The sequence below is a fragment of the Octodon degus genome, unplaced genomic scaffold, assembly GCF_000260255.1.
Source record: "Octodon degus isolate 3935 unplaced genomic scaffold, OctDeg1.0 scaffold00003, whole genome shotgun sequence".
In the NCBI taxonomy this organism is placed as follows: domain Eukaryota; kingdom Metazoa; phylum Chordata; class Mammalia; order Rodentia; family Octodontidae; genus Octodon; species Octodon degus.
Genome location: NW_004524579.1, coordinates 19,935,983 through 19,951,009, shown reverse-complemented (window position 1 = coordinate 19,951,009; position 15,027 = coordinate 19,935,983). Strand labels below are relative to the sequence as shown.

The 15,027-nt window shown below is 38.2% G+C and overlaps 1 protein-coding gene across 1 annotated transcript in view; it reads left to right on the top strand.

The window, feature by feature from the left end:
* The first annotated feature begins 3,044 nt into the window (after positions 1-3,044).
* Rit2 (Ras like without CAAX 2) overlaps positions 3,045-15,027 on the top strand; it is a 442,929-nt gene continuing 430,946 nt past the window's right edge. Inside the window, exon 1 of the mRNA XM_004623614.2 lies at positions 3,045-3,310. Coding sequence (XP_004623671.1) covers positions 3,208-3,310 — 103 coding nt within the window. The 5' untranslated portion in view covers positions 3,045-3,207. The remainder of the gene's footprint in view (positions 3,311-15,027) is intronic.

The window sequence follows — 15,027 nt, the reverse complement described above, 5'->3', positions numbered from 1 at the left end:
AACATGTAAACACACGGTACAGATTCTTGGGTGCACAGCTCAAGGCACTAGACTCACTGAGGCCACTAACCAACAGCGGAAGCTTGCAGCATCAGAACTTTAGCCTTTATGGCCCTTGGTGATTTAGGCAGAAGGAATAAAGTGACGTGCAGTAGAACGTAGAATTTCAGAGAAAGGGTAGGCGAAGACAGCAATAGCTAGAAAGTTATCCCTCTCGTTTATTTATTTTCTTTCTTTCTTTTCTTCTTTCTTTCTTTCTTTCTGTATTCTGTGTAATAAGGAAAAATCTTGGACAGATATATGGACAGCTGAGAATAGTTAATTTACACCCAAAGTTTTCCTGTCAGTGCCCACTGATATTTGGAAAGCCTTGTATTTATTCTGAAGAGATGTTTCTAGGTATTACTTTCTCCTAAACAACCTAAAATAATTATGCCTCAAATGAAGACTATGACCAAGGATATAGCTGTTGTGACAATTTTTGTACTTTACCACCAAATCAGAATGGCTGACATGGAAAAAGAGTAACAGATGGCAGGACCAATAGCGACAGAGGCACATGGTTTGCTCAAGGTCATATAAATTGCAGCAGCACAATTAGAAACAAAACCCAGAAAGATCTCAGAGCTAAACTCTACTGCTTATGCATCTTATTTTATCAAAAAATGTGGTTTCATTAAAAAAATTATAAAATAGAATCTCGCCTTAGTTTTTTTTTTTTTTTTATTAGATGCACACCTAAAAATGATAGTATTATTGGGAGAAAGCAAATAACCCCACCAGCCAGACTCTACTCTGTGGGGTATGAAGGCTACTTTGGCACACAGAAACAGAAAACATGCTTTGCAACTCCATGTGACAATCCAAGCTACTGGCTTGTATTACTTAGGCATTTGATGTATGAATGTGCGTTCCAGGGTCAGGAGGTTGAAAGTTTATGTGGACTTTCCTGACGTTTATGTGCAGGACAAATTGAGCAGTCTGAAAGGGGACAGAGGGAAGGAACCTGGTGGTGAGCGGGGGCCAGTCAGGGAACTGTTTCAGTAGTGAAGATCAAGCATAAGAACTAGAACCAAACCTAGGACTGGGAATGCAGGTAATCCTACTGATGAAAGCGAGGACTTCATGTATTGAGAAGGAGGCTGTTGTCTTTCTAGTCCTATTTAGGTTTAGGCACAAGCAAAGTTTTGTAGGAAACTAGGAAAAAGCCAGATTTCTTTCTGCAACTAAAAGGAAAAATTCAATGAAGAATTAGAAAGTAGACAACCACACAACATGATGACTAGAATTATAACCATGAGTAAATTCTCAATGAAAGGGTAAAGAAATGAAATCAATTATGTGATCATTGGGGAAATTTTTTATTTAAAGCCTCAAAAGGTTTCTGAGAAGCTGAAGAGGGAAGATTCCTAAAAAAATATATTTCATTAAAATTTAAAGCTTATATTCTTTGTAATATTCTCAAGAAAAGCCACAGACTGTCTGAAAGTATTTGCAAAAATATATAAGATGCAGACTTATGTCCAGAAAATATAAGTCAGAAATCTTGATACTAGAGAAATGAAAATTGTGATAATAAATAGAAAGATTTGAACAGATACGTTATCAGAGAAAATACACAGGGGGGAAACAAATAGATGGAAAAGTCTTCTCTTGTGATTTTTTTTAGAATAGACTAATTGCACCATTGCCTCAAACAATAATATATTAATCACAATGTCGTACACCAATGTAGTGCTTACAATTTGGTAGATGACATTTTAAACACTTTATAAATATTATGTAATTTCCGTAGTTAATTACCAGAGTTTCTTGCATCATTTTATTGCTAAACTGTGGCACAGAAAAATTTTGTATTACAATCTCCCCCAAGGACATGCAGCTGAGCCCAGATTTGAATAAGAACAATAAAGCTTCAAAGTCTGTCCTCTGGCTTTGACAATTTCAACCTTTCCAGAGACCAGCAAGAATATACTGAACAACTAATTATTTTGGTTCTACAATATAGAGTTGTAAGGAACTGACTAAACATACTCCATTTTCTAGAGGAGCCTTAAATCTGGTAGGATAACTGTGTGTCTGCAAATTGATTCTATTTAATCATGATTCAGGTTTGATCACCAGGAAATAAATAATAAACAAACAGACTATCATCATTTTGAGTGCAGGACAGAATCTGACTAATACATGTGGGATTACTGAAAAACTCCTAAGACCTGTGCATTTCAGAAACTCTCCGGAGGAAACTGAAGACCCAAAATCATAAAAAGAATTCAACATAGGAGTAGGACATTGTATATTTGAAAGATGGTCCTTTATAATCTTTTATGCCACTGTAATTGTCAGCAAAAATATTTACCATGTATCTCTTTCATGCTTGACAGGTCCTTATGTTCTCGTTTGTTGCTAATAACTTACTATAAACAAAGATGATCCATGTTCAAACATGACAATGACCTAATTCAATTACTACCCGTGTTAGAACCTCAGCTCTCAGGAGAGCAGAATAAGTTCCTGCTAGCCAGGTATGGATGCAATGACACTAAAGGCTCAACCATAAATGCCTTCTGTTACTGTTTTGCCGTATTTTTGTTTGTTTTGCCTTTCTGTATAAAATGATAGCATCCTGTTTCCTAGAATGTGAAACGGTACAGGAGATATTGATAAAATGCAAAGAAACAGGCAGCAGAAATTTTACATAATTAATTGACTCTAATTTAAAAAAAAAAAGTGTGTGAAGCTGTAGCTGAAGAAGTCAGCCTGTGAGACGGCATCTTCATTACGGTCTGGTTTTCATTATTCTGGCAGCTTAGCCTGGAAAGTAGTGCAACGTGTGTGCATCAGACAGCAAGCAGCGCTGTTTGGGGGAGGGAGGAAGGAGAAAGAGGGAAAGAAAATGAGGCAGGAAACGGAGAAGCAGAGGAGGGAAGAACCAAGCGTGCACAGAGCAAGCAAGAGAAAGAGATCGTGGGAGACGTGAAAGAGTGAAGGATCAGAAGGAGGGGGAATGTACAAGCCAGATTTTTATTGGAAGCAGTTGAAGTGGTTGCTATGAGACCCGCTCCAGCACAGGACCAGCAGCCAGCCCGGCGCTGATGGCTCTTTCCTCACACTAAACCTTGCCTTTGACACAGTTTTAGAGTTGTTTAATATCTGAGCAAGCACCTGACACGGGGGACTTCTTTCTCCTCCGGTCTTTCGGGTAAAATGGAGGTGGAAAATGAAGCCAGCTGCTCCCCCGGCAGCGCATCAGGCGGGTCCAGAGAGTACAAGGTGGTAATGCTGGGAGCAGGGGGAGTTGGTAAAAGCGGTAAGTTTCAACAGCAAATGCTGGGAAAGAGGAACCTCTTAGAGGCAACTCTGGAGCGGGGAGCAACATAATAATGCGATGCTGTTAGCAGACAGAGCGGCAGTCAAACACGGAGTGTCTGGCAGGATGTTTGAAAGTATAAAGACTGTTAAGGGGTTGCTGATGAGTCAGGGGAATTCAGACAGGGATGTGTGATACACAGGACTCTAAGAGGACAATTAACCTTTCTTGTCTCGTGCTGGGTAATATTTGCTCTTAATTTATATGTTTTGTAAAGGATGATATTAATTAAATAAATAATGTATAGGAAAATGTGTTCCTATTCTTCAAAAATATTCATATAGAAAAGACGTGCTATAAATAGTTTTAACAGATAAGCGCACACACACACACACACACACACACACACAAAGGATTCTCAGTGTTGATTGTTTCCTTCTCAGAGCAGGAGCTTCCTGTTGGTTTTTCCTCATCTGCGTCTGGCATAGCATGTGTGCCTCTTGAATAGAAGAGGAAAGTTGTGTTCTGAAAGTGACGGGGTCTCGCGGGAAGGCATCACCGCGGGTCTGTGCCCCGGTGGTCACTGCTTGGAGGGTGTTCGAGCCACGCTTCGTGGTTACCTAAGATACAGGAGAAGATCTGGAGCATTAAATGGATGGGGTATGGCAAGGGAGGTGACGGTGATGTTTGAGAAATTTGTTTTGATACTTGAAGGAGACACACTGTCCTTGATTTGGCTTCTTGTGGAGCTTAAAATCCAAATATAGAAAATTATAAAGGAAGATATATAGTGGTGTTTGAGCTGAGATAAATGCTGAACAGTTTTGGCCTATGGATAATAGTGAGCTGAAGATAGTTTTGTGTAGAAGGGTAAAACAATTGCCATTGGAAATATATGTTTGGAGATGCTAAAAGACAGAAATAATTATAAGATTAATCTATATTAATAAGGCCAAAAGAATGTAATGGCTTTGTGCTTGAGTAAAAGATTCCAAGTTGAGGGCAGTATTTCTTTTTTCTTTCTTTCTTTCTTTCTTTCTTTCTTTCTTTCTTTCTTTTTTTTTTTTTTGAGATAGGGTCTTGACATATATGTCATGTTGCCCTGGACTCACCATGTAGCTCCCACTGGCCTTGAACTTGTAGCAATCCTCCCCCTCAGCCTCTCCAGTGATAGGATTACATGCACCATCAGGATTGGCAAGGATAGTATTCTTAGGAACAGAAATTAAATAATTAATATCTTTGGCAATGGGGCACAAAAGGAAAGAAGATAGGACAGGAAAAAAAGTGGAAAATGATAATGACTTTAGTAGACATTGAAGTTAAATAGGAAAACAAATAACAAGCAACAATAAACTAGGAAACCAGTGCTCCTCATCTACACAAAAAATGAATTACCCTAAAGAGGAAAAGTAGGTAGAAATGGACATAACCATTAGAAAAAATGTGTCTCTTAATGAGAAAAGCTAGTCTCCTGGGAAAGAACATGAAATGAAAGCCTGTGGCACAGTATAAGTGGGTTCCTTAAACAACAACAAAAAGATTTCTCTTTTAAATATATTGCGATGAGATGGAAAGAATCAAAATAGGTGAGGGTCCAGAGAGGGAGAAAGAACAAAACAAAATAATCTAAATAAATAAACCTTTGCCTCTCAGTTAAATGTAAAGGAAGTTTCGTGTTAATACTGATAGGAGAATGTTTACACCTATATCCTGTGCTTTAAGTAACTACTTTAAAGATAACAATATGAAGTGTATTAACTTTTATTATTCTCCTATGATTTTGTTATGAAATTTTGTTTTACCATTTTTGATGCAGATTATATTCATTTAAAGAATAACTTTAAGGGGTGGGGAGATAGCTCAGTTGAATAAGCACTTGCCTGGCAAGCTCAAGGGCCTGAGTTCAATCCCCAGCTCTGCCAAAAAATAAATAAATAAATAAATAAAGAATAACTTTATTTACATCAAACAGCCTTATTTACAGCAAATAAAGCTATTCTTTTAAAAAATGTAAGCAGTGTAACACAATGAGGAAGAAGCAATAGGAGAATAAAATCTAATGAGAGCGAAGAGTGGATCTGAGAAAAGACAGGAGGCCCCACAACAGAACCTGCCACAGAGTCCAGGAGGGAGGGAGATGCTGCCATGGGCCAGGGTTCCTGTTCTCGCTCCGCTTGATGGCTTGGTGCTTCCAGAATTCTCCAGGATTAGGAATGTGGGAATGCAGTGACTATTTTTTAGCATCCCTTATTTAATTCTATGGACCAAGAAATTGGAGAGCAGAGATGTTATGCTGGAACACCCTCCAGCAGTACACTGGGGTACTATGATAGTAGAACAGTAGCATTGTGTCGCTTCTGTTGACTTCCCTTCAGTAGTAGTAGTGCTGACAGTTCATTGTCAGAAATTTTCACCAAAACACAGTGACTGGAGGACTGGCCTGGATTACTTTTACTTATACTTTGAACAAACAAATATAGTTTCTAATTAAGTATTTGAACAAAATTCTTTCATTGGTATAAAGACTGGATTAGCCAGTTTGCCTATAGAGAAGATTAAAAATGAAGTGTCAGTAATCCAGTTGTACTGTGTAAATGACACACTTGACTGTTACTGGAGAGAATTATTTATACTACAACTCAATGCCTGGAAAGTGCTGGTCCTTAGGGCGAAGGGCTTGGAATCACAGCAACGGAATTGCACGCACACGCTGGACTCCACGTGGCTTACTGGCAGTCATCAGTATATGAATATTCATGAACCAAATCCAAATTTTCTCAAAGGTTAAAATGTTTACCTTCAAAGTGTACTTTTCTTTTAAGTCACTTTTCACATAGACAAAGGACTGGATCAATTAAAAAAAGAACCCACAGATTGTCTGAGTCCACTTTAGAGATTCTAGGAGAGCCTCTTCTGCAGAGGCTAAGGCGGATGCTTCAGTCTCTAGTAGTTTTAGTTTTGAGAGGCAGACATGATTCAGTCTTGCTCTGACTTTGCTGTGACTGTGATTTTTTTATATGTATATACACTTTTATTTATTTAATTTTATTACTGGGGATCAAACTCAACACCTGTGCCTGCCAGGTAGGCACCTAGGCCACTAAGTTATCTCCTGGACTTTTTTTTTTTTTTTTTTTTTTTTTTTGCATTTTAGGGAAAGGTCTACAGGGTGTTCAGGGTCTCATTACTAAATTGGACTTGCAGTGATCCGCCTGTTTACAGCAGCCTCCCAAGTGCTGAGGTTATGGGCATGCACAACCATGCCCAGTCTTTTTTTTTTTTTTTTTTTTTTGGGGGGGGGAGACCAGGGATTGAACTTAGGCCCTTGCGCTTGCAAGGGAAGAGCTTATTCCACTGAGCCATCTCCTCGGCCCCTACCATACCCAGTCTTAATCACTGTCTCAGTGTGCCTCAGGGGTGGGACTGACATGGCACGCCAGGGGATCGAACCCCCAGCCTTGTGCCTGCTTGCAGGTGCTTTAATCTGCTGAGCTATTTGGCTGGGCCATGAGCATAGGTTTTTAAAAGAGCAAAATCTCAGGGAGCAATACCTCTTGAAAAATCATGTTTTTTTAACTCCATGTTGGATTAGTAAAGTAAGAAGTTTGGAAAGGATTTTCTGCTTTATTAAAATAGGAATTTGTAGAAGATTTAAATATGTGAGTGAATAAACATACTCTTTCAGGAATAACAAACCAGTCGACTTTATTGAACACATATTATGAGATGTAATTTTCTCTTTCTTTCTTTCTTTTTTTTCTTTTTTTTTGTTACTGGGAATCCCGAACCTTAAGTACATACTGTGCACAAGCTTGTACTGGATATTGTATTGAGGAAACATGTTATTTATTTATTTATTATTTTTTTATACTGAAATAGAACTTGGGGCCTGACACTTGCCAGACAGGTGCTGTGCCAATGAACTATGTCCCAGCCCTATTTTTTTTTTTTTTTGGAAAAATTTAAAAAACACACAGAAGGGGCGGCTAAGGGATGTATGTATTTCATGCCTAAATTTACTCCTCACCAAGCTGAGACCAAGTGTCTCCACTTTACAGATTGAAAACCTGAGAGCCAATGAAACAATTTGTGCCTGGAAGTAAGTGAAACAACTTATAGAACTCTTACATTTTGTCTGACTCTTTAACACATTATTTTTAATTCTTTGGGGGGGAGAAAAAGCAAAGAGCTTCTATGAGCCACTATTAGGAAAACATTAATTTGTTGTCAAAATATTGTTTTATTTTTCTTGAATGTTATAAAGAGGAAGTATAAGCAATAAACTAGGTTATCATTATATATCTTTGATCTTTAGATTAATATAGTTAACTATTGTTATGTTTTTTATTCTAAATATAATATATATATATATTAAGTATTATACCAAATTTTGTCTGAACATGCTCACTGAGGATAAAAACAGATACACAGCAAATAGTTCTCATCTTTACTTAAAGAACAGGAAGACTCACAACTTGAGAATTTCATGCATGCATAGTGGGTTAGTCACATCTAGAACATAATTCTATGAATTCTGAAAGCTATTTACGCATCACACCAGTTTTTACAGAGTTTGATCAGAACTATTCAAAGTAGCAGATCCATATTCAAAGTAGCAGATAATCAGGATGAATAAGCCAAAGTCTAACGTGTAACATGAGCTCTGTGGGTAATAGTACTTCACAGCATTGGGGATTGCTGTGAGGTGAGTAAGTACGGCCGTGAGGCGATGGCTATGTACATTTGCTTCACGATGACAGAGCCCTTGTGCTGCGCACCTGAACCCTGCAACTTCGTGTTGCACAGTTCGCCTCGCCATGGCCTGCTTAATAGCATTTTGGTCACCAATGCAGCGTACAAAATGTGGTGGTCCCATTAGATTGTAATTGGGCTGAGAAATGCCTGCCATTCTTTTTTAAATTTATTTATTTATTTATTTATTATTTTATTTATTTCTTTTGCCGATTTGTAATGTTGGAGCAGCTTGAGGTCATGCCATTATGCATTAGTCATTTTGCTGGTGCTCATTAGGAAACACCCTGGTATATGACTCACATAATAGACCACATGTTTAATTATGAGACCTATGTAATACTTGATAGTGATAATAAATGACTATGTAAGAGTAATTTTCTCCTGTACTTGACATAATCTTATATTACTCATCACACACACACACACACATACGCGCACACACACACACACACACACACACACACATCCTTCAGGTAGGTAAGGTATGAATTACCTATTTTGTAGAACTATACTTCTTAATATTTGCACAATGACAAAATCACCTAATGGGGACCAGCAAGATAACTCAGTGGACTAAAACACCTGCTTAGGCAAGCGTAGGCAATCGCAGGGACCACAGCTCAGTCCTCTGCACCATATGTCATACCAGCCACACCGCCAGAGTGGGCTGCGCCTGCCACAGAGTTCGGGCTTAGTGGTATATGTGTGTAATCTCCGTGCTGCAGAGGCTGACAGCAGGAAAATCACTATGAGTCCAAGCTACATAGTGAGCCCCTGTAACAACCAAATACATTTTAAAAAATCAACTAATAAATTTCTAAGAAATCATCCTAGCTCTTAAGCAACACATGCTCATATGTAGAATAAAACACATTTTTAAAAAAGTACATAAGACTCATATGTATTTGAGGAAATAACCTCAAATTAAAGTAGAACACAAATTTATATGTACATATATTGCATTTAAAAAGAAAACATGAAAATTTGGGTCACTTCTCCAGTGAATTTGCTGTATTTTCAGTACAATTTTAGACTTCTATCTTCGTTTGTTCCTGTGCCCATCATGCCCTCCTTAAAGAAACTGTACAAAAATACTGATAGCTATAGTTGAATTTCATAGACTGTAAGTAGTCTTTATAAATGTTTTAAATATGTGTCTTTTTGTGTCCTTGTGGTTCAGCACAGAACAGCTACCACCCGAGTGGTAGAGCATGCTGCATCTCTGCCTGATGCCCTGCACTCACATGTGCTTTTTCTCATTGTAAGCTCATTATCTAGCAACCCTTAGCCAATCATGGTAACTATATTTTCTGAAATATATTTTACTTATGTGATCTTACAATGTTTTGATGATAAAATTATGAAGAGTACGCACAAATCATCTATTTTCTCTATTTAGGTGAGGTTGCAGAGGTATTGAGATTTTTAAGAGATTTGTTCATGAATATACAGAATTAAGAAAGTAAGGGCCTGAGAGATAGCTCAGCAGACTAAGCACCACTTAGGCAAGTGCAGAGACCGGGATTTTATTCCAGGCACCGCATGCCACACAGGTCCCACCCCTAGGCGCACTGACCCAGTGACCAAGACATGGAGTGTTGGTGAATGCCTGTAATCCCAGTGCTGGGGAGGCTGAAAACAGGGGGATCACTACAAATCCGACCTACATAGTGAGACCCTGTACTAAATACAAGAAAGAAAGAAAGAAAGAAAGAAAGAAAGAAAGAAAGAAAGAAAGAAAGAAAGAGAAATTGACTGTTTTCTGATTATATTATTTCCACTCTATTTGCATGGGAAAAGCACACAATGTATCCAAATATCAGATGTGTCTCACACATCTTCCCTGGTCTCTAGGATGCATACTGGAATTATCTTGGGGAAATTGTTGTTCAGTATACATTTCCAAGTGCCAAATGCGTACGCAGCAGTAGAAAATAATGTGTGAAGAGAAAATGTTTTGCATAACTTAAGATTTTGAGCATGATCCCTGTCCTCTAGGAGTCTATAACCCTATGGTGGGAAAACTGTTTAAAACAAAGTAATACATTTGTATTTAATTTCTAATGTGACAGCTGTGGCTAAATCAGAATGTGAAACCCCATTTTATCAAAGCAGAGATAAATCACAGTAGAATAAGTCACAGCATAGATGATGCTGTATTGTGCATCGAATGATGAGCACAAATCTTTGTGTTTAAGAATAGAAAGTATGAAGATAGCTAAAATGTGGAATTAAACAGAAACAGAACAGAGAAATCCAAGGAACATGTGAGCCTCCTAGTTTTCATAAAGAAATCTTCATTATTTTTTGTAGCTGGAAAGATCTGAGGTGTGTTTAATGTATAATTTAGAAAAACTGTAAGAAGTTATGCAAAGCAAACAAAAGAAGCAAAAATATGACGAATATTAGAGAACTCAGAATTTGTAAGAAGGCATGTTTTGAGTTACTCCGCTCTACACTCTTTTGCAATTAGTCACTAATAAATTCTGAGCTCTGTGTAGCAAGGTTTTATTAAAGGCAAGCAATAATGGTATTTTCTGAGGTAAATAGAAAATTCACTTAATCATTTCCTTCGATCTCTGTGAATTAGAAGAGAAATTGGAGACTTTATCTGATGGATTAAATCAAGACAAACAACCTGGTGTTTATTCACTTTCTTGAGGGTCTGGATTATATCTCAGTAACCTAACTTTGAGTCTGATATACGTAAATAATTGTTCTATCATGACCACATATTATTTTAAAATTGTGGATTACAAAGGCAGAAGAAAACAATGAATGAAAAAAAGATGCAAACTGTTAAGACACAGGACTGTCTGCTATCCTTCCGAATGGCTGCCACTCTGTTCACACTGCAGACCTCAACACTGCAGGGCATGAACAAAAACTCCAAATAGAGATAAGTGAAAATGTCAATTGGTTTTCCTAAAAGAGGCTATGCCTGCGAGAATAACTCAGATAAAAAAGTGGTAAAGGACAGTTCATCCAAGATAATAGACAAACTGAGTATAGATACTAAACTGATGAAAGCAAGTTAGAATGATGTTATGTTCTTGTCAGAGAAATGGTTAAGAAATGAATGAGCATGTATAAGTCCTTAAACCACCCACATGTCCCTAGACTTTTGACATTTCTATAGGCGTTCAGCTGTCCTGGTGAGAAATGCAATGGCCTATCCGACGCACAAACCTGCACTGACTCCTTCTGGCTACTCTGTGGGTAATACTGTCCTTCGTGTTTTACAGGTAAGAACACCGGGGCCCACAGACAGAAGAGCATAATGTGCCTAGAAACAGAGACCAGAAATGATCGATAATCCCAAAGTACCTATAGATTTCAATTCACTGCTTACACCATTTCCATGCTGACACTTCTCATTTTGTCTTTTGAGAAGGTGGTAAAGTAGATCTGAGTTCCAATTTAAGCTGTATTGGCACAGATGTATTGTAGACAGTAAGCAAAATCACATACACCAATATATTGGAAAATTTCAGTTTTCTTATCAAACAACTGGAAGTGCTACACTTATTTAAATGAACTGGACCATGAGGTATAAAAAGTAATTCAATATTAATATGCTGAGCTGTAACAGGCTCAGGTCAACAACTTTGGACAATTGCCAGTTCTGCTGATAACCCACTACTGTTATGGACTATTGGACTTCATTGGGTTATTTTGCTGAATTCAGGTACCTACAATATTTGAACTGGCATCAAATATGAAAGGGCCTTTTAAAGACTTCTCCAAATTCACTTCTCTAATAGCAGTGGAACAGCCATCTCTGACAAAACAAGACAAAAAAGGGGATATAAATAAAGGACCATTTGGTAGTGAAAATATATATATGTGTGTACATATGAGATAATTAGGATAAATATACAGCTATTTTCTCTTAGTTCAATGAGAAGAAAGGTTTGTACTAATATTGCTTAGACAAGATATCACACCTGCATCTTGTCCACTGAATAACTGCCATGAAGACAACAATATGTAGTGTATCAATTATCGTAACTGTCCTACTAACCTGTTTTGAAACTGTTTCGTTACCATTTTTCCTCATTAAAAATTTAAAAAATTAACTGGAGGAGTGCGAGTTCTAATCAGACATTTCCAAATAAGAAGCAGCATTGGGCACTGAACACAATGTTCCTGCCCTCGTCCTGGGCTCCTGACTAGGAAATCTTCAGGCCTTGGGAAAGCCAAGTAATCTAAGTGAATTAGCCAAGTAAATTCAATAAAAATAGTTCATTGAAATTTTCTATCTATGAAGAAATAAATATCATGCTGACTATATCATGCAGGAGGTTTTTTAGAACTCTGAGGTTCTGGTTTACCTTAGGGAATATATTCTTTCTCTAATTGTATGCATTATAGTATAATTAATATAAATCAGTTACTGGAATAGGAACAAAAATTTTTTTCAACTTACTTAATAAGAACCAATGTGTGTGTGTGTGTGTGTGTGTGTGTGTGTGTGTGTGCATGTGTGTGTGTGTGTGTGTGTGTGTGCATGCATTCACACATGCCTAGTGGCCAGAGTAGAGAAAAGCCCCCAGCTATTATCAATAATTTAGTCATAACTTCAGCCCTATCTCCTATGTGTTGGGATACACAAAATGTAGCATAAAGAATTGGCATGCAGGTTGATAGGAACCATGATAGAGTTGTGCTGGAAGTATTTTGAAAAGAGTGCAAAGTGTGATGTTAGTAAGAATTACAGATCATTATCTGTTCAAATGCTCAACTATGGTTTTGAGACTAGAAGTCTCCTGACTTCCTGTAGTATAGCTTTATCCTGTAGACCACGTTGCTTTCGGTTAAGCAGCATCAAATATGCTTCTTGCATCTGCAAAGTAGGCTGCCAATTATGACTAACCCCATGTACGTATGTCTTTGCAGTGCGGAGGGACTGTGAAGGTACACAGGTGGATGGCCATCCTCTGTTCTGCTTGCACACACGGAGGGAACACTTATCACTGAATTGGGCTGTTATTTGCACAGTGTGTCCATTATCTTGACATAATCACCTGGGCTTTCATCATAAATACTAGCTCTATGATGAATACGACCAAGTATACCATCTGTTCTTCTGGTCCCTCAGCAGGCATCAGCTAATGGCTACCACTGGCTCCAGTATCAGATCATCACTTCTGACCTTTTTGCCTACTCCGACACTACACCAGCTAACATCACAGCTTTTTAGGGGTTTAGTGGCCTGTTGTGGTCTCCACACTTCTACAGGCAATTTAATATCCTGCCATTGCCAAGTTTATTGGGCATATAGAATTATGTGCTTGATTGTCCCTGTGAGACAAGTGAAGAATGGAAAGGCTGAAGCCCCTTCAGGGAACGGTGCACTGGGAGAACTGCATGAAAGACACTTCCTGGTCCCAATAAACTGTCCTTGGTTGCACTAAAATGGGAGGTAGGAAATTTGTGGTCTCAAGAAGGAACAAGGGCATTTATTATTATTATTATTATTATTATTATTATTATTATTAATTTTAGCTTTCATCTTTGTCGAGTCATGTGTAGGACCTCATGATAACATCCGTATGGAGTGCACATAACATATATCAATTCCTTTTTCATCCTCTTCCACTGCGCTTCCCTCCCTCCAAGTCTTGATCTCCTTCCTTTTGACAAGAGATTTATTTTCCTATTATCTGTTTTTTTTTTATTTTGCTCTTTAATTTATTTGTATTTGGTATTGGTTTTATAAGTTGTAGTGGATGTGCAGAGCAGAACTCTTGTTTGGGGCATTAACATTTCAGTGGTTACTTATTAGATGGATGTAAAAGCCTTAGCTTTCCAACCCATAATTGTCTTCATCTGCTTTAAAATGGGTGGCAAAAATACACCTGTATCTTTACATCAGTCTGCTTGGACTCACACAGGAGGAATGACTCATTTTATCCATGCTATTACTCGGGTCACTTCTTGCCTCAGTTTATAGTACAACGTGAAGTAACCCTTGGGAATCCCACGGAATCCCTGTCCTATTCAGAAGTGTATCCTGAGCATTGACCCATGGAGGCTCAAAGTCCTGCAGTGTAGGTGTAGTGTTTCCCTCAGCTACAGATGAGACTGGTGGGATTCAAGAGAATGATGAAGTCATGCATGGACCTACATGCTGGAGAGGGTTTTCGGGATGGCCACTGCCAAGGCAGAGCCCTTCAAGCCACAGCCAGCCACTATGCATCACCTCTAATTTTGGCTCACTCTTGATCTGCAGGGTGAGGATTTAGTACAGGAGTATAGACAGAATAATGTGAAGGAGAGATTTGCAGATCCAAGAATAGCCATGTTTGTGGTTTCTCATTAGTATAATAGGGACAAGTAATACAATGACTACTGCTTATGGACTATTAAGAAGAAAGCTTGGCACACAGTGCTGAATAATATCTGTATCAATAAATGGATGATTATGTTTTGAATTATTTTTTCTTAGCAGAATTTGATCTTGCACAGGTCACTTAAACTTTCCTCATTAATGACATTAATTAAAATTATCTAGGGCCAGGCAGATAGCTCAGTGGATTAAAGCACCTGTTTAGGCAGGAGCAGGGCCCAGGTTTGATCCCTGGCATGCTGTACTGGGCCAGCAATTGTGCCTGGGCATGGTGGCATGCACCTATAATCCCAGTGCTTGGGAGGCTAAGAACAGGAGGATCATTATAAGTCTGATTTGTGTAGTGACACCCTGTAGACCCTATACTAAATATATTAAAAAATAAATTAAATTAAATTATCTCAGAGAGTGGCTTGGGTAGAGGACATTAGAAAATATCAGTGAAACTATAGATTACAATTTTCAAAATATCATGTCTTCATTAAAGCTGACACCTGACTCCCTTCCCCCATCCATTCCTCCTTCCTTCCTTCCTTCCTTCCTTCCTTCCTTCCTTCCTTCCTTCCTTCCTTCCTTCCTTTCCTCCTTCCTTCCTTCCTCCCTCCCT